The sequence below is a fragment of the Pongo abelii genome, chromosome 5 (genome assembly GCF_028885655.2).
Source record: "Pongo abelii isolate AG06213 chromosome 5, NHGRI_mPonAbe1-v2.0_pri, whole genome shotgun sequence".
Classification (NCBI taxonomy): Eukaryota; Metazoa; Chordata; class Mammalia; order Primates; family Hominidae; genus Pongo; species Pongo abelii.
This window is the reverse complement of record NC_071990.2, coordinates 136,707,977-136,731,459: the sequence shown is the minus strand read 5'-3', so window position 1 is coordinate 136,731,459 and position 23,483 is coordinate 136,707,977. Positions and strand designations below refer to the sequence as shown.

Below are 23,483 nucleotides of genomic sequence, written 5' to 3'. Positions count from 1 at the left end.
CATCCCTTATTAGGTATATAATCTTGAGCAAATGACTAAGCCTCTTTGTGCCCCTGTTTTCCAGTTGACATAATAGAAATGATAATAATACCCACCTGGCTGGGTGCAGTGGCTCATGCCTGTAATCCCAGAACTTTGGGAGGCCGAGGCGGGTGGATCACCTGAGGTCGGGAGTTCAAGACCAGCCTGACCAACATGGAGAAACCCTGTCTCTACTAAAAATTCAAAATTAGCCGGGCGTGGTGGCGCGCGCCTGTAGTCCCAGCTTCTCAGGAGACTGAGGCAGGAGAATCGCTTGAACCCGGGAGGCAGAGGTTGCGGTGAGCCGAAATCGTGCCATTGCACTCCAGTCTGGGCAACAAGAGCGAAACTCCGTCTCAAAAAAAATAAAAATTAACAAAAATAATACCAACCTTACAGTATAATTGTGAGAATTAACTGAATCATTTCATCGAAAGCCCCCAGAACAGTACTTACCACTTAGTACCCACTAAATAAATCTTTTTTTTTTTTTTTTTTTTTGAGACGGAGTCTCGCTCTGTCGCCCAGGCTGGAGTGCAGTGGCACAATCTCGGCTCACTGCAAGCTCTGCCTCCCGGGTTCACACCATTCTCCTGCCTCTGCCTCCCGAGTAGCTGGGACTACAGGCGCCTGCCACCACGCCCAGCTAATTTTTTGTATTTTTAGTAGAGACAGGGTTTCACCGTGTTAGCCGGGATGGTCTCGATCTCCTGACCTCGTGATCTGCCCGCCTCTGCCTCCCAAAGTGCTTGGATTACAGGCGTGAGCCACCACGCCCGGCCCTCACTAAATAAATCTTAGCAGTTGTTATTAGCTCTGATTTTTCTTAAGACATAAGGACAACCATTCACAAATTATAAACTTTAAAAATGGTGGTAGTAACCCAAAGCAATTGGGTACAATCCTGGGCATCTACTATAGACAACGTGGTTGATACCATATGAGATCCTACACAAACCAAACAAGAGACAACTTAACAAGAAGATAATATTATTTAGAAGACAAATAAAGGAAAATATATAAATGAACATAGTTTTTATATCCATGTAGCAGATTTTTTTAAATGGCCAAGGCACTCAAATAATAAGAAAACAAATAATGAAAAAGTCTGCAATGTTTCTAATACATGAAAAAATCTCAACTTTATACTCTACATTAATAATCATTTTTAAAAAATCATGTGCAGGAGAATATTTAGAAATAAGATGCCTTAAAGAGGGAGTGCTGAAACCGCAGCAGCCCCACATGCCACACACAGGATTTTGTGAGGCACCAGCGTCACATAACAACTTGGGGGCTGGTGCACACGTACTTACCGGTGCATCTGCCACAGGCGAGGTCTGCGTGAACAGTTGGGTATTCAGACTGTCCCCTTCCCAGTGGTGTGAGCAGAAGAAGTTTCCTGATTTATCAGTTGGAGATTCCACCTAAAAGCATATAGAAAGTGCTTTGTTGTTTCTAGAACTTCCTATGAAACATGTACAGTCAGGAGTATATTTCTGGCCAGTCCCTCAAATACTTAAAAACTATGTTGCTAACTTACACTATCAGCTCAATTTGCTCTAAATACACTATCAGCTAAATTTGCCATCAGTGGATTCAATAAAGAACCACTGATGGCAAATTTAAAATGTGACTAGCTCCAAATTTACTGCCCCTATAAAGCTCCTACATTTTCAACCAATGTCCTGATTCTAGGTGTTTATTCTATTAAGAATATATTTTAATGATACACCTAGTAGTGTTGTATCTGTCAAGGATTTTATTTTGGTGACATAAAAGATCTTTTGGTGACAAAAGACTGGTTTTTAATCACACTTCTGGTAAAACTCTCCATTACTAAATAAGCAAATCAGATTTTTAGCTATAAAAAAAAAAATACTTACTTTACATGAAAATAAATTCAAGAAGCACTGTATCTAACCTGCTGGAAAACAGCTGTTGCCAACAAGCTAAAACTTTGATCCTTGCAGGTTAGATTCCCTTTTTTAATTTTAATTTTTATTTTTTTTGAGACGGAGTCTCACTGTCGCCCAGGCTGGAGTGCAGTGGTGCGATCTTGGCTCACTGCAAGACCTGCCTCCCGGGTTCACGCCATAATCCTGCCTCAGACTCCTGAGTAGCTGGGACTACAGGCACCCGCCACCAAACCTAGCTAATTTTTTTGTATTTTTAGTAGATACGGGGTTTCACCACGTTAGCCAGGATGATCTTGATCTCCTGACCTTGTGATCTGCCCACCTCGGCCTCCCAAAGTGCTGGGATTACAGGCGTGAGCCACCGCACCCGGCCTCCCTTTTTTTAATACAATTAATTAAAGATACTATTATTTTAATTTAAATTCCAATTCTTCACATCTAAAAATGAAATATCAACTTTCTATAATCAGTAATGTTTAAAAGTACATTAAAATCCTGTTTCCCTCCCTTTTCTTGATACTCTCTAGCATGTTTTCTGCCCAAACATGAAGTAGATAGAGATGGCTTGGCTTCCCAAAGGAAAGGTTGATGATGCCTACAGTCTGGCAGTGCCTTTTCGCTGCACCTTGTATGAAAATCTTGCATGAAAAGTGGTGGTGTTGCACAGTGCCAATGGCAGACACATCAGGCTGCTCACAAGGAACAAAGGGGGCAGGATTCTCAGCTTGTTGCTTCCAAAGGATTTCGTGTTTACCTCTTGTTTGATTTTCTTCAGTAAGGGTGGTCCATTTTCTTGAAACTCAGCAACAATTCCAGATTCATCAGATTCCTGTTTGATCACATCCTGCAGATCTTCTACTAGATGAGAGGGTGTCTGAGGCTAAAGGGAAGAGTGGGTATTTTTGCATCAGAGAGAACTCCTGATGGGACTAATAAACCAATGAAACCCAAAAACTTTTCTAGAACTTACTAGCATCTTCAGGGGACCATATTTAATTTCTTGAGCTGCAAGTGCATGTTTGAATGGTGTAGGAGTTCTTGGAGAGCTTTCCAAGATTGACCTTTTGATAGCTGGGGTTCTAAAACTTTAAAAAGAAAACAAGCAGTGGCTCAATATAAAAGAATAAATGTCCCTACATGGCTTTACCTGTTACATTTAACATTTTTCCACTGAATACAATAAACTCTGTTCCGGATATGGAATTGGGGTATGCTGATTAATCATATTATTCGTTAAGAAAAAGAGAATATGCATATCACATATTTTCAAATATTTCAAAATATTATACCTCGAAGACTAAAAGCATTAAATGATTTAACATCTTTCCTTAATGGCTCTGAAGACACATGTAGTGCCTATGATCTGTATAAGACTATGAGCATCAAGAAGACCTGATGTCATTTACAAATCAGTTTTCCCTATTCACGAAAACAGAGCCCATACTACAAAACATGTTAACCTTTTAAAATTTACTTTTTGTACTTCGAAATAAGAGTGCATTTCTTTTCAAGCTTTCTGACAATTCACACTTTCTCTACCATTTCTCTGAATTGATTAAGGCTTTATTGAATAAAAATGACTGCTTACTCATCCCTTGGCTTCTAATCATATAATATTCCTGGGGATGTCAGAAGAGGTCCTATCTACACATAAATTCAAAAAGAAAAAATAAGATTAAAAAATACAAACTAAAAATAAATAAATAATAAACAAATAAAATTAAATAAAAATACAAACTAGGTAAGAAACCATACTCGTTCTTATTCTGAAGCTTATAATTAGAGAGGAAAGGAGGCTGAAAATCTGGCTTTCATAAGAAGGCCTTATGGTGGGAACAAACAAACTGAATGGAAAAGTTTCATGAAAACTATTTGTGCATATATAGGAAATTTTGGAGTAAGTTACAAAAGGAATCTAGTTTATCTTCCCATCTTCTACCTGTAGGTAGTTGTAATATGCCCAGGACAGATATATTCAATGTGGGAATAGACATGATTATATATAAATGGTCAGTAAAATCATGCACATACAAGTGGATCAGACATCTGGGGACTATATTCCATTAATTAAATATAAGTAAATAAGATAAATCATTTTATTCCTGAACCAAAGACTTACACAGCATTTTCCTTTTGAGTTTTCACAGTCTGGTCTCTATGAAATGGTGTTGTAACAGTCAATTTGTGACCAATGAGGGGGGTGGAAGTTAAAGAAGGCATTTCCAAGTCTGAGTTTTCATGGTTACTGGAAGTGTTTAAGAACTAAATATGGAGAGAAAGAAAAAAAATACTTAGATTAGATGGTAATTCTTTATTCTCCCCAATTTAAAAATCACACCTAGATAACAAGAATGTTTTACTGACCCACTATATTAAATAATAAAGATGCTAACAAGCATGTTATGTTGACTAGGGTATTGTTTTATTTCAATTGAGCACCCAGGATTTGGGTGTGGTTTCCAAGAAATAAAATTTAGGGTCAATGCTGAAAAACTTGCAAAACTGTGAGAAAATACTCTCAATAAATGACACCTGTCATTAAAGAGAATGAGATGTGTTCTTTATTAACATTTAAAAGGCTTTAGTGATTTTGGGGAAAATAATAGTTAATAATTAATAGTTTCCTTTCATACTTTGTTTTTTCTCTTTAATAATCTATGAACCAAAATTAGTATTACAGAAGGTTTACATTATGTGGAAAATTCTTGAATAATAAATTGTGTCTCTCAGAACACTAAAGTTCTGGGAAAAAACTAGGTATTCCTTAAACAATTCCAAGGTAAAATAAATTTGGGAAACACAACATATTGTAATCTCCTCCTGGAAATTCACAAGGCACAATGGTGTATTAATAACTCTGAGAAGGCCTGCAGTTAAAAGAAAAAGTTTTTAAAGAAATGGGGTCTCGCTATGTTCCCCAGGCTGAACTTGAACTCCTGGGCTCAAGCAATCCTCTTGCCTTAGCTTCCCCAGTAGCTAGGACTACAGGCCCATGCTACTATGCTCAACTAAGAAACCTACTTTTAACTTTGTTTGATTCAGTGTTTCCCAAATGTATATACCTATATCATACCTAAATCTGTTCTTAAAACAAATTCAACAGATACAATTGGAAAAATGTTTTAAACTGCCAAATTATCTATTAATTTTAATTATTTAAATAATTTAGGAACACAAATCTCTGATAAGAATTGTGATTTTCATGCCTTAAAAAAGCTGTATGAAATAAAAATATTCCTTGGCAAAAACTGCACTAGTAAAATAGTATGGCACAACTCAAAAGAGCCAGTGTTGAGAAACTGAAATTAAAAATATGTTCTTTTCCTTAAGCATCTGTTTCTCATCCTCTTCCCAAACTCTTCCACTTAAAGATGAATTGGAACCTTTAAATTTTCTAGCTTTAAATTTTCTAGTTGCAACCCAAATGTTATATAAACACAATTGGTTCCCTCCTCCCCTGGGTCAGTGAATCACATAAGAATAAATGAACAACAAGGAAGAAATGATGTTAACAATTTTAAAGGGAGGGATCAGATGGGAGAAAAAGGGACAGAAATGTTAAACTCTAGTGTTGAAGGAAATAAAAGTACATCTCATGCAACTATCTTTCAAAACCACCCAAAAAGTAAAAGAGAGAGAATGATGCCAAAATCAACAGTTAGCCTGCAGACAGCCTAAACTTTGGGAGGCAGTATAACTTAGCAACAGCTAGATTCAACGACAGAATGAAATCAGCAAAGGCAGCAGTAATTAGTCATTTGTTCCGAAGTATTAGTTTCTAGATTATTAAGGCTCAGGTGTCTGTTGAAAATGAGTAACAGCTGTGCAGAAATTGTGTTCTACCTGCGAGGGAGAGAAGGGTAGGCTTTTGACAGGGGAACGCTTGGGAGTTGAACTGCTGACGTCAGCAAATATGAAGGAGCTAGAGTCTCCAGTGGCTAAGGGGCTGGCCTGGCCCCGTTTTTTTCGAAGGATGACCAGTGGAATTGTGCTGTGCCTTGCAGGAGGTAAGACCTTGGGTGGGTCAAGTGAACTGTCACTCAACATACGTTTGTTCACCCTTGGGCTAGGTTCTCCTGCAGGTTTAGTCCCATTGCCCTCTCTTTGCTGAAGCTGTAGGGCTTTGCCTGTGTGATGTTGGCTAGGTGAAAAATCTGCTTCTTCAAAGAATTCAAAACTGCTGAGATCACACCATGATGAAGAATCCTGAAACAATGTGGGAGGCACAGAACTTTGAGACAGTGTGTGCCATCATCACCTGAAACACAGCACTGAGAGAGAGATGCTCGATGCAAAGCAAACACTGGGCCCATTGGTTTGGCTTCTTGAGCAACAGCTTCAAGATGAGCAGTTGCTCTATTATACTGCAGTAGAGCGGGGTCTAGTGGGCTGCCTCAAGGCTGGCCCTCTGATGTGCTGCAGGGACCTCCTGACACTACATCTGCATGCAATGGAAAGCAAAATGAAGACCTTTTCTAGATGGCATATTATGGCAATGGTCATCTCCTATCCAATGAGTGTGCAATAAATGATTTTTAATCAACTGGGAAAGGAACCAAGTGTTCGCTGAGAAGGTACTGAATACAAATTTGTTTCATGAAAGATGATTCATCTCAGTGAAGCAATGGGACCAGTAATCAATAATCAGCATTTTGTGGAAAGAGCCAGGTATGACCAAGTTGCTGATTATCACTTCAAATACACTAAAAGACTGCTTTCAGCTCTGAGTAAGCCAAATCATTAATGTGCTGTTCAAAAGCAAGACAAAATTCTAGAGAAGAACCATGAAGTAAGCAAATAAAAAAAAAAGTTACAAGTAACTCAAACACCATTCCGTTCCCATAAGCCAAGCTCTTCCTTATAAGTCATCAATTTGACTATTTTTAAAAATATGACTTTTGAAGGAAAAGTGTGAAAATGTGAAAAAAAAAAAACTCTTCCTTCAAAAGTCCTATTTTGTAAGTATTTATAAATACTTTTGTCTCGGTAGGCAATGAAATCAGGTCTTTGAAAAAACATATTCACGAAGACGAAAATCATACTTCTACCTTTACATTAATATATGCTAATAACATCTTGGCTATAGAAAATGGCAATGATTTAAGAAATGGGTTTTCTAATTTATCTTCCAGAATCGTTAACCTCCCTTCACAATTCTACTTACAGAATCTATAAATTGGAGTGTTTCTGCAAATTCTAAGAGGTTCTTAACATTATCCAGAATGGTGCCCTGGTGGACGATCATGCACCTTGCTGGCGAGGCGCTTTCTTCAGGTAGGGAGCCAGGATCCGCTGGCAGAGATGGAGTGGAGTGGTGTTCTCCCAAACAGGAAACAGGTGCACTGTCTCCATGAGGTCTGGTGTGGTCAGCAATGGTGGTGCTGTGCCACCCGGGGTAGCTGCATGTGTGGTTCTGTGTCTAAGGAAGGGGGAAGGGTGTAGAAATAAAGAGAGGACAGAAGAAAGGGAGAAGGAACTTAGCAATGAAGTTGCACAAGGTATCAGATGCTGTTGGAGGAAAGATAAGAGTAGTTGCATCATCCCAAACTTACGCCTATGAAACAGTTGTCAAGATGTTTCCTTTTATCAATGCAAGACCCTGTTTTTAATAGTGCTAGAGGTTGTACCTATATGATTACCTTGTTATCATTTTGTAAAAATGTCAAATCATAGGTCTATATTTCGAAGTATAATTATCATATTGTCTTAAAATTCCACTTTAATATAATTTACCAAAGGTCCATAAATGCTTGCTGTGAGTGAAGAACTGAAGAACTGTCCTATTTGCATTCTAACCACAAAAAAGCTAGAGGACTCAGGAGTTAGAGTTGCTTTGATCTACACATATTCTTGTTGCTTCTATCCCTTTCTAATGCTACAGATTGCACTGATGCAGTGAAGCGCTGCCAAATCAACGTGGTTAGGAAAGCAGAAGAGCAAATTAACAGAAGTCTCCTTACAGTATGACCACACAACAGGAGAAATTGCAAAACATTAACTAAAGTTAAAAAGTGGTAGAACTAGCATGTGCACATAATCATCTTATTATTTAACAAAAAATAAATTTACACCTAGGAATACCTACTGGGCGTCACTTCTCTTTTATTGTCTTTGTTGATTAATTATATATGTTACAAAGCACAAGGAGCCATCCCAGTTGGCTGCCCAGTTGCTAAAGATGTCAGAATTCAGTAATGGCCCACATAACTTTCACACATGCAAATAAAAGAGAGCAGCTAATGTTATTTATAAAGAGGTTTTATATATAACCTTTTACATGTATACACTGAACATGCATCAAATCGTGTCTGAAATTATAAAATATGAAAATATAGGTTAACAAAATAATAGAAAAAAACCAAAATGGTACCATATAGATACATAGCTCTGTAGAAAATGCAGATTTTCATTCATTTTATCTTTGCTAGTCTTTAAACTGATTATAGTCCTTCTGAAGAAAAAAAAATTGATGATAACAATCATAAGTGGATATTGCATTTTTATTGCAATTACAAAAAGACTGCTTCCAATTTAATCAGCATATAATCTGATACCAACTACATTTTGCTACAAGCAACTTCTTGTGTTGAGACATTCTGAATGGATATATGGAGCCTTGCTAAGTGTAATATTTAGAAGAGAAGAGCATTTAGGTAAACTGAGGCAAAGCTGCTATGCCCTCATTCAAGCACATGATGACAGTCTTACTGGTAGCGCCTGCTGTCCTTTTAGCTCATTCTCGGTTGACATTAGGAGCAATTCTAATTCCTTTATTCGCTTTTCCTTCTCAGGGTCTTCATCATTATAGTGTCTCTGAAATTACAAGGTAAGGGAAATAAAGGCAAAGGTCTGATTGGAAGCTGCAAATACAATGGGTGTAGCCAGTATGGTCATGAGGTACCACACAGCCCAAAGAGCCTCGCTGTGACACCACCACCAACCAAATTTGTCCTGCAGAAATCTTTGTGAATGTTATTTCAGACTTAAGGGAGTGATGTGAAATCTCAGGCTACAGTGGATGCTGACTGATGAGTTATTTCACCTTGCAACATCAAAGAATCAGAAAATTCCAGAGCAAACTCATTCTAGAAGACAAGATTAATGGATTGCTGGCCAAGACTCTGCTCTCCTCTCCATGTTCCCTTTCCTTTTTACTTCAGTTGCTCAGGTGAAAATATGTGTTTAGATGAAAGAAATAAGCATTTCTTAAAAGTGGTGCTTTGAACAGTGAATGATCAATGATCTTACCTGAATGGCGGCGGCAGCTGGCTGAGGGACATTGACTATATTTACATGTAACGCTACAGGGTATGGAACATGACTGGAGACCTAGATGGAAAAGACAAAACAAAGGCCACGTCATTCAGGGCTACATATGCTTCAGGGCACTTGGCTTCCTGAGGTTTTGTTCTGGGACTGAGAGAAAAAAAACACTTTACTGATAAAATACACTAAACAAATTTTTAAAACCTTTTAATGTGAAATTTAGCCAGGCCTTTAAAATGGCTAAACAGCTAAAGGAACATAGTGAAAAATCCTTGGGAAGTGTTGATGAGCACTTTAAATTTTGGGAAGTGTTCCTTAATTAGAGAAAAACACAATGAAAAAAACAATAAAAAATATATTCTAAAATACATTAATGAATGTTTCAAAATTGTTTCTATGGGAAAAACTGATGGTACCAGCTGTTTGTAAATAAAAATATTTTTCTTGGAATAATTTTGAGTTTTAATAAAAAGCACAGGACTTCTTAAGATAATTTATTCATCTGAGACCTTTCTGTAAAGTTTGTAGTCAAATCCATGAACAGAGAAGAATAAAAACTATTTATGAACATGTTTTGCATATAATTTGCATATGAGCTCTCTATTCTTGGGTAAGTTTTATCATTTATTATTGTTAGTCTTAAGATTAAAGTTTCTCAATTTTTTTCCTTTCTTCTTCTTTTTCCACCTATTATGGATTATCTCTTTCCCTAAATATAAGTATCTAGAAATAAGGAAGGGATCACACTGATCCAACGGAGACTAAAAGGAGACATCAGAAAATGAATGTCACAAAGTTCTGCTCCTGACTCAGAGTAAGAAGGTAAACACTTACTGAGTGAATAAATTAAGACATGTCTGCCTGATCACTGCCAGAATGAAACATACCATAACCACTGAATTTCAGTGTCAAACTCTCTCCTCTTTAAACATAATACTACCTTCCCTTTTCGTTTTGGAAGAGAAAAACATTACATCTACAAATGCGACTCCATTCCCCTATTCTTCAATAGTACCTTAAGTAAATTTACATTCAAAGGTTGCCTTCAAATTAGATTTGAAGCAGCAAGTTAGAATCGGACAGCTCATTTTCTACTCAGCACTATTTCTATGAGCTGTGTCACCCTGGGCAAAGCACTTACCATCCTCGTTTCTGGAGACATAAACCAGGGGTAACAAACAATACCTACACCCTATCTACTTCAAAGGGCATAGGTGAAGACTGGTCATAATCACGCTCAGGAAAGTTCTCTGAAAAGTATACAACTGCAAAGTATGATTATTACCTGGAGCTAAACTAACCATCTCTCTCATTAAACTAGATTCACAGGAATGGCTTACATTTTGTGCTTCAGAAATGTGGTAATAGGAATAGTCGTTGTTAACAGTGGGCTGGCCAGTTGCAGGGAGTTGAGCTGTAGGTGGAGCCTGAGCAAAACCCATCAAATGACTGTTCTTCTGGAAGCTTGTGGCCACTGCTGGCTGGCTGGCTTTTGAAGACTCCTGCAGATAACCTTCCTGTTCGACCTTCCGACGCATTGTAGAATTCCAGTGGTTCTTGATAGCATTATCAGTTCTGCACAGAAATATATCACACAAATTTCACAAACAAAAATTTCAATTCAGATTAAAGTGAATTGACAGAAAACTGTTTCTAACAGAGACCTTTCCCTTGGGACTAATAGTTGTTTTCTCTTTTTAATTGTTTCCTTCTTCTCCACCTGCTAAGATCAGGCTTTCTCTATTGCCTAGTTAGAAATCCATAGATTTTTCTTAGTTACACAATCTGGAATGCATGTCATTTTCTAGAAATATCAGTATCTTTTAACCATTTCATTTCCTTTGTAAAGGAGTACTTTCAATACAATAACGCTTCATGTTTATTCTGACCGGTCACGGTACGAGACTCCAACACAATGTAAAGTTCCAGCTGCCTTGGAGAAATTACTCCTTTGAATGTGGCACAGCAGGGCCTACACACCACGAGAGGGACATGGTGAAGTTTGGTGGATGATAAGATGCTGCTGATGAAGAATACTTCACTCTTTATCTCTCAAAGCACTAGTGAGTACTTTTGAGACCAAAAAACCTCCTACCCTTTGAAAGCCAACCCAATTGTTTTCTGAATCAGACAGAGATGAGAGTGGAAAATGGGATCCCTAAGGGAAAGATCCTAACCCCCAGTATATTTTCAAACGGCAACGCATTTTTACTAAAGTCTTTCCATTCTCAGGAAAACAGTTTCTCAATTCAAAAAAACCGTTTAAGCCTCCTTTTTTCTATTTCAATGGGGGTGGGGGAATGTATGCTAAAGAAAGAGGAAGTTCAATAGCCCTGCTAATTTTGAGAAGAATCAGCAGTGTATCCTCTCAGGCCATATGGGAGGAAAGGCCTCTTTTTACCAACCTCTTAACATTTCTAAGTTTATACTGAACCACAAGGGTGCAAATGCTCTGGAGCATCACTAGAGAATACTATATAAACTTTTTCCTGGATTATGAAGCTCAAGAATAAAACTATTTTTAATATTTTCAATCTACATCATTTTAATGCAAGATTTACCATTAAAAGTATTGCTTTCCAAAGTAACAAAATCTGTTATATACTACTTAAGTGGGAAAAATGGGACAAATATGAGCTTCCATAGTTATCCCTCATAATGAGGTCATTTTCTTGCCTTGTTCATTAAAAAGAAAGCATTATTACCCTGACATTATTTAAAAACCTGGAAGTAGTATGATAATTCAAGAAATACATTATTTCTTTAATCAATGAAGTAAAAAATTAAGCAAAGTGGTATAATGAAATGAATACTGGTGGCCAGGTATGGTGGCCCATGCCTATAATCCCAGCACTTTGGGAGGCGAAGGGATTGTTTGAGGCCAGGAGTTTGATACAAGCGTGGGTAACATAGCAAGATCCCATCTCTACAAAAAGTATTTTAAAATCAGCTGGGTGTAGTGGGGTGCACCTGTAGTCCTAGCTACTCAAGAAGCTGAGGTGGGAGGATCCCTTGAGCCCAGGAGTTCAAGGATATATTGACCTATGATTATGCCACTGCACTCTGTCACTCATGTGTGACAGAACAAGCCTCTGTCTCTAAAAAATAATAATTAAAAAAAATTAGAAGAAATGAATGATGGTTATCAGGAAAATGGTAGCTGAGTTCCTTTGAGTCACTTAACCAGCTACGTGAACTGCCAGAGACAAACTGTCTTCAGTTTCTTTCTATGCATTTAGAGTTTCATAGTTTACCAAGTCCTTTGACATTCATTTTACTTGATCCTAACACTGGCCCTGTATGTTTCATTTTGGAAATGGGGAAATTGAGGCTGGGGAAAGCTAAATATCTTTACCCAGGGCTCACTGTCAGGTGGGAAGTTCGCAACCAAATAAACTCTAAGATGTCCTCAATCTCTAAAAGCTATGTAGCTGGTTTATCTAAAAAAACACTTACGACTGATGAAATATAATTTACTCACCATACATTCAAAGCAGAATGTTCAATACCCACTCCCTCATTCTTCCCGATCAATATATTTTTTGACATATTATTACCGTCCAGGCAGTAGCTTTGCGATTTCTGCCCATCTGTTCCCCAGTCTCTTGTGTGCCTGGTAAATAATTCTGTCTTCCTCTTCTGTCCAGGAGGTTTTCTTAACTTCTGGATTCAAGTGGTTATGCCACCTCTCCCTACATTGTTTTCCAATTCTCCCCTTTAAGTGCTTGGCAATAACAGACCAACGTTTCGGACCGTATTTCTGTACAAGCTCTATCACCTTCAGATAAACACACAAAAATAACCTATGTTTTAACGTTATGTAATGAGTCAGTATAATCATTCTTCAGTGTTACAAGATCTTTAGAAAATTTCCAAAATTTGCTTTCATTCATTGGAAATATGGCAATAGAGTCCTCTATTTCCTGTTTGCCCATTTTACCTGCTTCCTCAAATAGGAAAATATTCAGCATTTTGGGAATATTCTTAATTATGATTCACACACCAATGAAGAAAGAACTTACTCTCTGATCTTCTTCTTTGGTCCAAGGACCCTTGATGAGCTCAGGGTTTAGTACTTTCTGCCATCGATGTTGGCACTGCACATCTGTTCGATTCTAGACAAATAAAGTATGCACCACCATAAAGATATGATGTGATAAGCACGTGAATTTTTTGTTGTAATGGGAATCACACATAGACCATATGCAGTGAAAATATTTAAGAACATTTTAGAGCATGTTTAGAGCCCATCTATCCCTCATTACAGGCTACAGAACACGCAAGTAATATATCACAGTTGCATCTAAAATTAAGACACTCTGCCTCCTGAGAGAAACATTCCTGCCACATGATCTAAAGGACCATCATACTACACATGTGCCTGCCAAGTTAACCTTAACCTCAGATACTTTTGCAGAGTATCTACATAGCCTGAGGCTTGATAGAGATTCTATGTTGTCAGGCTTTCATGGAAACCACCCTAAAAGACTAAAATTTGCTTCCCATTCAGACAAGAGATGAGCTTCAATCCAGGACCAAAGTATTTATATTGCAGAAAGAATAAAGATGCATAAAAGATAGGTCCTATGTTACAGGAGTTTGTAATCTTATAAGAAGGAAAAGACAAGTAGATGACTGACTATCACAGAGGCTGAATTTGATTCATCTGGAAGAAAAGACCAAAGCAAAATGATACTGAAATGAGGAGAGAAGCATCTTCTTAGGAGGAGAAATGGTTTCCTTGGGAGGAGTCTTGAAGAGCTCTTCATAAGGACTTTGAAGGATGGACAGAACTTTAATTAGTGACATAAAGGGAGAATATTCTAGGAGGTGGGAAGACCAGGAGCAAAAGCCCAGAGGAGGGAAAGCAGAAATAAATTCAAGCAAACCTGCTTAGAGAGAGGAAGTAGGAAACAGAACTGGAGCTGTAAGTTGGGGCAATAGAGGAGGGCCTCTGTGTGCCAGGTCAAGGCAGTTTACTTAATTTGTGAGATTCTGTCACTGTGGTTGGTTTTGAAAAGATAAGGGACAGCTGCATTTTAGGAAGTTCCACCTGCCAATGGTGTTTGGGATGAATGGAAAAGTAGAAAACTGGCTGGGCATGGTGGCTCATGCCTGCAATCCTAGCACTTTGGGAGGCTGAGGGGGGCAGATCACTTGAGGTCAGGAGTTTGGGACCAGCCTGATCAATATGGTGAAACCTTGTCTCTTCTAAAAATACAAAAATTAGCCAGGCATGGTGGCAGGCACCTGTAATCCCATCTACTAAGGGGGCTGAGGCATGAGAATCGCTTGAACCTGGGAGGCGGAGGTTGCAGTGAGCTGAGATCGTGCCACTGCACTCCAGCCTGGGCAACAAAGCTAGATTCCATCTCAAAAAACAAAAAACGAGAAAAAAAAGAAAGAAAAATGGAAAACTACAAGTGGGGAAGCCAGTTAGGAAGTTATATGATAGTCCAAATGAGAGGGCAGGAGCCCAACCTTCAGCACAGCCATGAGAATGAAAAGGACGGGACTGACTATAAAGGAATTCCACGGTCCTTAGTAACTGCTTAGATGTAGGGGTTGGGGGAATGTGATAAGTCAAGAAAGGTCTCCAGAATTTTAAACCTTGGTGCCAAAAGTATTGCTATTGACAAAAATAGGGAATTTAGGAAAAACTGACTTGGAGGAAATATCAAGTTTAATCATCTACCATGTAACAAATCATCAAAATACTAATTATCCTATAAATGAAAAGATAAAACAAGAAGCAACTGTTTTTAAAATTTGATAATCTAAATTATAATCGATTCTAATAATCTAAATTCTAATAATTTAATTATATGCATTATAATATAAAATATAAGTTATAGGTAGGGCATATCTCCCACTTCTTAAATGTGAGTAAATTATACACTATCTTAATAACTCCTGCTAGAATATTTTATAGAAATCTTTGGGAGAAGCTTTCCTTTTGTTATAAGAAAAACTTACTAACTTACCGGGAGATAATTGGCAATAACTTTCCAGTCATCTGTTCCATTCTGTTCCACCAGCTTCTTCAGTTTTTCATCCTAAGACATTTAAAGGTAATCCTAGGATATCAGTTATTTACTATATAACTCTGTTCAAGTTAAAGTGAATGAGGGAACGAATCTAGAATAAAAAATCTCTCTAAAGTATCCAAATACAGCAGATATTAATGTAATATATGGACTTGGGAGTATAGATTTATTTAGAGTCAGACCAGAGTTGGCATCTTGACTCAATTATTAATTGTGTAAAGCGGGTATACCATTTTACCTTTCTGGGCCTTAGTATTGCCATCTATAAAATGGAAATTAACAGGGTTATTTGGGGATTACATGAGGCAATTTATTAACATGAGGCTGATATTAACAGGGTTATTTGGGGATTACATGAGGCAATTTTGCAAACATTTATCATAATGCCTGGCATATATTGAGTGTTTATTATAAATAACTGCTTTACTCTGTTAGGAAAAAATGCATTCCAGTGCTAGATTCAGTACACATTTACCTATGGTAATAAATAGGATCTTGAGCAAGAAATAGAATATTTCCAGTTAGTTTAACCTTTTATAAAGAAATAAAGACCATTTTTAAAATTAAATTTGAAGGCTATATAAGAAAATCAGTTAGATTTAGATAGGCCAAATGTGTTAGAACATAAAAGACACCAAACATTTCCAGCTAATCAGTTCTTTTAGTTTATATGCTGTTCGCAATCCTACCAGTTCATAAGTATATACATGCATTCCTTCTTATGTTTCTGCAAAGGTAACATTCACACACAATGGAGGTCCCCGGTACAATACAGACACAAGAATTAGGAAACCAATGTTGACAACAGAACTTCCGTATCATAAGGATTATCCCAGTGGATAATCTTAATAGGTAAAATATGAATTTCCTATGGGCCTCTCTGGGACTCCTACCTGCCTGTTAAAAGGAGCTCTGGTTTAAATGAAGCAGAGAACAGTGAAACTGAAGAAGAGCCAATACCGTTTATTGTAACATGAATCATCTAAAATTAGTTGCAAAAATGTTAAGAACATTAGAGAAACTTTTCTCCACATATTAATAATTTCGCTACTAAAATATTTTTCCATTCCTACAAAATCAAACTTTTGATAAGCCAGCTGAAAAAGAAACGGGAGAAGCAGATGTGTCTCCATCCATTATTGGATGCTTTTAAAATATACCTTCATATAGCTGGCTCTGTTAGGTATATCAAGGATATTAAATGAATACACTGTAAAAAGATGAGTTCTCTGAGTGTTTTGTTTTATTCTTTTGTTTGTTTTTTTTTTGGGAGTAGCAAGTCATTCACTTATTGAGAGAACATTTATTAATATCCTACTTTGGGTCCAAGCACTTGTGAATTCAGGAAACACAAAGATGAATAGACATGAGCCCTGCCCTCAGCAGACTTGCAGTCAGCTGGAGGAGGTATATATGTCCCAGCAACAATAAAGTAGAACACGCACCCATGCATGGGATCACAGGAGGATGCATCCAATCCTGTCCAGCGAAGCCAGGGATGGCTTCACAGAGGAGGTGATGCCTTCATGGGTAATGTAAAAGTAGGAAGAAGAAGTGGGACAAAAGGATGAGAACTCAACAGGCAGAAGGAAACATAGATGAAGCCTAAAATGAGAAGAAGAGGACATTCAAAGAACTGCAAATAGTGTGGAAATGGATAATATAATGAAGTGGGGGGCATAGGGCACGCTGCACATGGGGGCTAGGATAAAATCTCAGGGAGCCTGCTAATGAGCTTCAGCACCTGTAGTTTAGTTGAAATTTTGTTTTTTATAAATTATACACTCTATCTATTTTCTGCGTCTTGATAAAATGATTAGTTACCTCTTCCCGGGTCCACCTTGTTTTCCCCAAGTGACGCTTTCCAGACTTGGGAAGCAGCCCATCATAGTCATGGTCACACATCTCAAAGTCCTCATCATCCTCGTCACTGCTATATATGCTGCAGAAATAAGAATGGGTAGACGTGGCCTGAAACAAGAGGATTTAGACTACTACTGGATTACAAAACTTACACAAAACTCCTCAACAATCTTTTCAAAGGTTATGAAGACAAAACTTTGAAAACTTGCACAACAAGATTGTTTGCTGCATTCTGTTGCTCTAGTATTGTAAACTGGTTCTGCTGTTATGGGTATCCACAGATACGGCCAAGGACCTGGCACCTTCCTATTCCCCTGCGTGTCTGAACCTGCTGTTACTATTAGACCAGGGACAAGTTACACATTTGGCCACCTTCCAACCAGTGAAGGTTTACATTGAAAACTTAAGGTTAAGGACAAGAAAAGGAACAAGAACCCATGTCCTTTATATAAGTGCACACTCAAAATCTTTGGCATTTGTCACATCGTTTAAATAATATTTCTCAAACATAAACAATTCAACTATGCTATTCCAATGGGGTTTCTGTTTTATTAAAAGAAGAAAAAAATCAAGAAGTAGTACACCCCAAAACAGAATTATAGTGATCCCATAAAGTCTAGAGGATTAGGAGAATCTAAGAGGAAAGGATTTTAAAACCGAAGCAAAGATAAGAACATTGAGTGATCAAACTTTAATGTTTTGTAAATAAAATTAATACCAAATTGCTCACAACTCCAGGCCTGGTTGATCCAACTTGTGCCCATGTTTACAATAATTAGTTTCTAGAGTAACTAAGTGAATAATTAGGCCACTTGTTAGTCAGAGTCTTAGTTACTCTTATTTTTTCTGTCTCTGACGGAATGGTGTTTGAAATATTATAAAATGTAACCTAATCCAGAAGGGATTTCCCCAGAAGAAATCCATGGATTTAAAAGAACCCATTACTGTTTTCGAAACCTTTTTCTTTTATTTAGTTAACCTAACCTAGGAAATTTTATGACTTTTGAAGAAGTAACTATATGCTTACTGTTTGTTAATCATATACTGATTAGATGACAATAATTTTACAGACACAGTTTATTTTATAGTTTTTCTCATAAAACTTAAAATAGGAAAAATACTATCTTAGAAACTTCACTAAAATTTGTCATTGCAATGTTGGGAAACCCATTAAACTAAGACCAATAAAAACAATGATATAAAGCCATATCATAATGTAAATCATTGTTTTTAAAAAGAAAAGTTACATTCATTACAGATTTTGTCTTCCTAAACTAACTCACATATGCATATTACCAGCCCCCTACAAGTGAAGTTGAAGTGCTTACCAAAAATCCTGAATTGGGGGTTCTCATAATTTAAAGCTATTATTTTAAGCAACAATCTGATAGTCCAGGTTATATGGTGACATGATGTAATCCAAATTTAAAATACCACCACCACCAAATAAAATCCCAGGAAATATATATTTATAATCTGTAATAATTCCTTTCATTTAGTGTCTGTGTTTTGAAACAATAGCCTAGTTCTGTTTCCACTGTCAACAGGAGGCACTAAACAACTTCTGAACAAGAACTACAAAAATGTAAAACACGATATGATAAAGCAAAAAAAAAAAAAAAAAACCTATAAAGCCCAGAGATGTAAGTCTGCATCTTTTGAAAGATTCATAGGGAACTCCTTGGAAAGCCCCCAAATGCAGTCCCTTGTGAAAGAAGGAAAGAAAACCAGAGGAATCTGAAACTGCAGTCATAGATTCAAGTCGAATTAACTTTTCAGGTTTGGCTGGATCTAGAGGTCACATTTTCAGAACTGAGGACATTTTTCAGAGTAGTCATTGAGCACCTCTCTCTCGGCAGCAGTTTAACAACCCAGGAACAAGCAACCTATTCAGTCGCCCGCAGGGGGCAGCCAACGTCAGGTGAGAGCACGGGAATCAACAGGACTAGGGTTCTGGAGGCAAAGGTTCTAGTCTAGCCTCCACCTAGCTGTATGACTTGGACAAATCACTTCCTCTCTCTCAAGACTTCAGTTCCTCGCCTTTACATAAGGGCTTGCTTGGATCCCATTTCTAAGGTACTTTCCAGCGCTAATACATGACCATGCCATGTCCTTCCGTGCCTCTTAAAAGCTAAGCACAGAGGCAAAGATGTGCAAAACCAAGGTCTTTGGGGCAAGGTGGAGAGTGACTTCTGCAGGACCTGAAGGGGCCAGGACGCAGCAGGGCGAGTCCGGGGCTGCTCACGCGCCCAGCTCCTGAGTCTCCCTGCCAGGCTGGCCACCCAGGCTCGCCTTTGAACTTTGCATGCGATTTGCTTGCTCTAAGTCGTCCTAGTAACATGATTAATTTCTACTAAGGAACCTGAAATAACTTTTCCTTTATCTGCTCTGACAAGATCTCAGACCCAACAGTCAGAGGATTTTCAAAGGCTGATTTCAGGGTTGATGCACTCCACTCCCCACCTGCTAGACCCGGTGTGGTTACAAGAGTACAACTATGAATGTTACATTCTGTCAAGGAAACAAACCGTGCAAAGAAACGAAAAAGAGGTGCTGGGGGTTGGGAAGAGGGAGGGGAGCGGGAGGAAGTGCCTTGTGGCCGCTACTGTGATTCGGAGGGGTTCAAACTCATTTCGCTGACCTGGTTAATATAATCCCTGCCGAGTTGACGCTCGCCCTTGCAAGAAACGGCTCCGAGCCCGCAGTCGGGTTTCTCTTCCCCCTGAGGCAGGTTCAAGGCTCCCGCCCCTCCCAGCCGCCTCCCCTCTGGGCTACCTGGAGCCTCAGGGAACCTGCGCGGCCCCGCCCCGCGGGGGCGGCCGAGACCTCGGGGCGCTGAGCCTCGGCCGCGCCTCCTCCCAGCACCCCTGCCCGACTCCCTCCTCCTGCTGCCAGTTTCAGCTCTCGAAAAAAAAAAAAAAAAAATAGATGACCCTCGTAGCTGTCCTGTGAAGTCCTAAAGGCGAAAAGTGGAGCCCTCGAGGGGCAGCACACCGCCCCGCGCGGCCAGGCTCCGGGAGAGGCATAGGGAACCCGGAGCTCCCCCAAGTCGCCCTCTAGTCCCCAGAGCCCAGCCAAGCCCTGGCGCTGCTCCCCGCCCAGCCCAGCCCGCGGGTGCTGCTGCAGGGTCTCCACCCACGCTCTTTGCAACTTCCCAGCGCCGCGCGAGGACCAGCGCCCGCAGGCTCAACAACAAACCAGTAGGAGAAAACCAAACAACCTAAGGAAAGGCGAATGGATTTGCTTTGCCTCCACGGACTTCTCCCTAAAACTCCTTCGCGAGGGTCTGTCCGGTCACCGCGCCTCGGCCGGGGCGACCTAAGGCGGCTGAAGGAGGGTGCGAGGAGGCGCGGCGACCTCAGCCGCATCCACGTGTGCGCGCCGCGCTGGGACCTTTCGCCTGGGGGCAGAGCCTGCGGGGATCGCGTCCCGGTTGGGCGGCAGCGGCCTTGGGTGCTGCCGGCCTCGGTCCCCTTGAGCCGAGTGGCGACCGCGACGGCTGCCGAGCTAGCCCTGGCACCCGCCGCTCGCAGGGAGCCCCGGCGTGTGCTGCTGGGGAAGTCCAGAGGCCGGTGGAGGCTGGGGAATCAGCAACTGACAGTTCGGACGAGGATTTCCCTCCTCCTCCTCTCCCTCTTCCGATCTGTACGGCCAAAAATGTGAAGGGATTGCACCCATCTTCCCGGCGAGCCTCCCTAAGTGCAGTGACATGTGCGACGCCGGCGCGTGTGGGTGCGCGTGCAATGTTTGCAGTGGAAATAAAAGCCTTTCAGAGAATAATGATTCGAACCTCCAAAACCAGGTCTTAAGACAATTTGCAAAAGTAGAGACCCCTTTATCCCCCTAAAATCTGCTTTTCAGCCGCCTGTCAGCTGACACTGGTCCTCGCCTCCATAAAGAATGAATGAAATTTAAATGAACTACCTGCAGCTACTAAACAATCCAGCATTTTCCCTGTATCTGCCATATGCTCTGCACTTCCAAGTCCAAACATATCTCAATGCATCCAGCAATTACGCCGCGGATCCCCCGCCGACACCCGCGGCATCAAGTCAGGCACCTTGATGGGCTCCCCGGGGCTGGTGGGCATCGCTCTGCCCCCGGCTGGAACGTGCTGTTTTCTTTTTCCCCCTAAAGAAAAATGTATCCCCATGCAACTTGCAAAATGAGCCGCAGGGCGTGCTTCCCAAAGTCCGGATACATTTCCCGCAAAGACTCTTCCATTCATCAGTCTCTGGAGCGGCTTCTGCTGCCGAGGCAGGGGCTCCAGGTCCTCGCAGGGTCTGACAGCCCCTCAGATGATCCCGGAACGAATTCCCACCTGATCCCGGGAGCCTGGCGCCCCGCGCGCCCCCGCGCGCCCCCGCCCTCGGCCGCCCGCCCGGCTCCCCGTTACCTGTGCCGGGGTCTTCGGGCCATGGCGCGGCGGGCGCGGGGCTCCGCCGAGAGCCGCGGGGACCGCACCGGGCTGCCGCCTCCCGCTGCCCGCCGCCTGCCTGCGTCCCTCCCCGGCTGCGCAGCGGCGCTCCGCACCGCCGGGGCGAAGTTTCTCAGGAGAAAGAGGAGGAGGAGGTCACGGAGGAGGAGGAGAAGGAGGAGGAGGAAACAGGTTGATATTAAAGTGTAAACTCTGTAAACAGAGATGCCATCAAACAAAGAGCTTTGGACACTCCCCCTCCCGCCAAATCTGGCGCCCCTGCAGTGCGCACGCGCCTTGCCCGCCGCCTCCGCGGTCGCCCTGGCTGCCGCCCGCGGGGCTGCCGGGCTGGCCGGGCCGCCGCTCCCATTCGGCGCTCGCGCCACCGCGGTGTGCCTAGCGCGCCGCGAGGCCCGGGAGGCGCGCGGGCGGGGAGCCCGGGGCCGGGGAGGGGTGGCCGGGGACCGCGGCGGCGCCTTTTCCTGAGCAAGCCCCGCTCCCGGGCCGCGGCGGCGCCGACCCGCGCCAAGTCCCGCCGCCTCCCCTCCTCCCCGGCCGCCGCACCGCGGTCGCCCGGCTACGCGTGCTCCCGGGCAGCGGGACCAGAGCTCCTCCGGCTCCCACTCACTGTCGCGCGGGCGGCAAGCAGTGGGGGGAAATTCCCGCACAGAAGATTGGATTTTCGTCAAGGTTTACAACTGTGCCCTCTGGAGACGGGGAAATTAGGAGTTGGAGGAGTAGGGGATGTGAGCGTATGTATTCATAGGATGTTTGGCTAGGGTTTTTTTTCCTTCTTCTTAAATAAATAACATCTCTAATTTAACTTGTTAGTGACAAAGGACGCTTCAATACAAGTGGGCGGCAGCTATCACCGCTCACTAATGGAGCGCCCCGGCGGAGCTCTCACTCCCCTCCCGGATCCTGTAGCCGCCACCGTCGTATTGTCACATGTCCTTCACTCTCACCCCAGCACACACCCGGGCCCCACCCACCCCGCCCCGCCCGGCCCAGGCGGTGCCCACCGCACACCTCTGCTTCCCTCCCTGCACAGCGCGCGCACCCTGGATTGCACACCTGCAAAAAAAAATACACGGGGGTCCAGACAGCCCGCCCCTAGCAGAACTCAGGAAACCCCACGTTTGCATGCATGGTTTTAGAAGTAAAACAGTTTGTGATTTTGGATGTCGGTATCCCTGCTTAGTGTCATTTGAGGGCTCTATTTTACGAGATAAAAGTCAGCAAAGGCTTTCGTGTTGTTTAATGAGGGTCTCCAGAAATAAAGGAAGAAGATAAGTGCTGAATTTATAAGGATTGATGATTGGGGGGATTTTAGGGGAGTTTTAGTTTTACTTCCGTTTATAGATTAGAACCATTGGGGATTTTTTTTTTTTCATTCTCTGTACACACTAATGTATTTTTCCTTTAATCTTTTAGGAGTTTGAGACTTCTGCTGACTGGGTTTGTGGGTGTCCCATGTGCCCCAGCAGTTCAAACTTAGCTCAGAAAGCATTTTTTCTTACTAAAAAAGCATGTTCTTACTAAAATGAGTCATAATTTTATTAAACGGTGAAGCATGCGCGGTTTCAAGACTATCTATCTGGTGTTTTAGACTTTCTTTAAAATTGTTATATAGTTTAAATCTTTATCAAGTGTTAGTTGCTAGTAAGGTTTTAACATTCCTTTCCTCCTGAGAAGAAAATAACACTGAAACAAAATTATCGTGAGATATTTCGGATCACAATTACAAAGGACAAGTCAAATTAATACTTTTAAAGCCAATATTTATTTCTAGATTCTATAATAATTTTCTTTCTTCACATCAAAAATAAACAAATCTTTTAAAAATATCCAGAATAAACATCTAGAAACCATCCCTAAAGAAATTGCATTCTGGCTTTCGGATTGCTTTATGAATCTAACTGGCGAGATTCCCAATTGCTGAGTCTCTTG

The 23,483-nt window shown here is 41.0% G+C and overlaps 1 protein-coding gene across 3 annotated transcripts in view; it reads right to left on the bottom strand.

Annotated features, from left to right (window-relative positions):
* Positions 1 to 21,802, bottom strand: part of MYB (MYB proto-oncogene, transcription factor) — a 38,161-nt gene extending 16,359 nt beyond the window's left edge. The window contains exons 1-14 of one of the 3 annotated variants that reach the window (XM_024248972.3): positions 21,513 to 21,802; positions 17,078 to 17,195; positions 15,191 to 15,262; positions 13,229 to 13,321; positions 12,764 to 12,984; positions 10,547 to 10,781; positions 9,189 to 9,269; positions 8,649 to 8,753; positions 7,105 to 7,359; positions 5,784 to 6,146; positions 4,060 to 4,202; positions 2,911 to 3,025; positions 2,695 to 2,820; positions 1,338 to 1,448 (exon numbers count right to left, since the gene is read on the bottom strand). In XM_024248972.3, the coding sequence (XP_024104740.1) occupies positions 1,338 to 1,448; positions 2,695 to 2,820; positions 2,911 to 3,025; positions 4,060 to 4,202; positions 5,784 to 6,146; positions 7,105 to 7,359; positions 8,649 to 8,753; positions 9,189 to 9,269; positions 10,547 to 10,781; positions 12,764 to 12,984; positions 13,229 to 13,321; positions 15,191 to 15,262; positions 17,078 to 17,195; positions 21,513 to 21,535 (2,061 nt within the window). In that variant the 5' untranslated portion in view covers positions 21,536 to 21,802. Of the gene's footprint in view, positions 1 to 69; positions 352 to 1,337; positions 1,449 to 2,694; positions 2,821 to 2,910; positions 3,026 to 4,059; positions 4,203 to 5,783; positions 6,147 to 7,104; positions 7,360 to 8,648; positions 8,754 to 9,188; positions 9,270 to 10,546; positions 10,782 to 12,763; positions 12,985 to 13,228; positions 13,322 to 15,190; positions 15,263 to 17,077; positions 17,196 to 21,512 lie in introns of all 3 variants that reach the window. The other 2 variants (XM_054558184.2, XM_024248973.3) reach the window with 2 other exon arrangements.
* Positions 21,803 to 23,483: the final 1,681 nt, after the last annotated feature.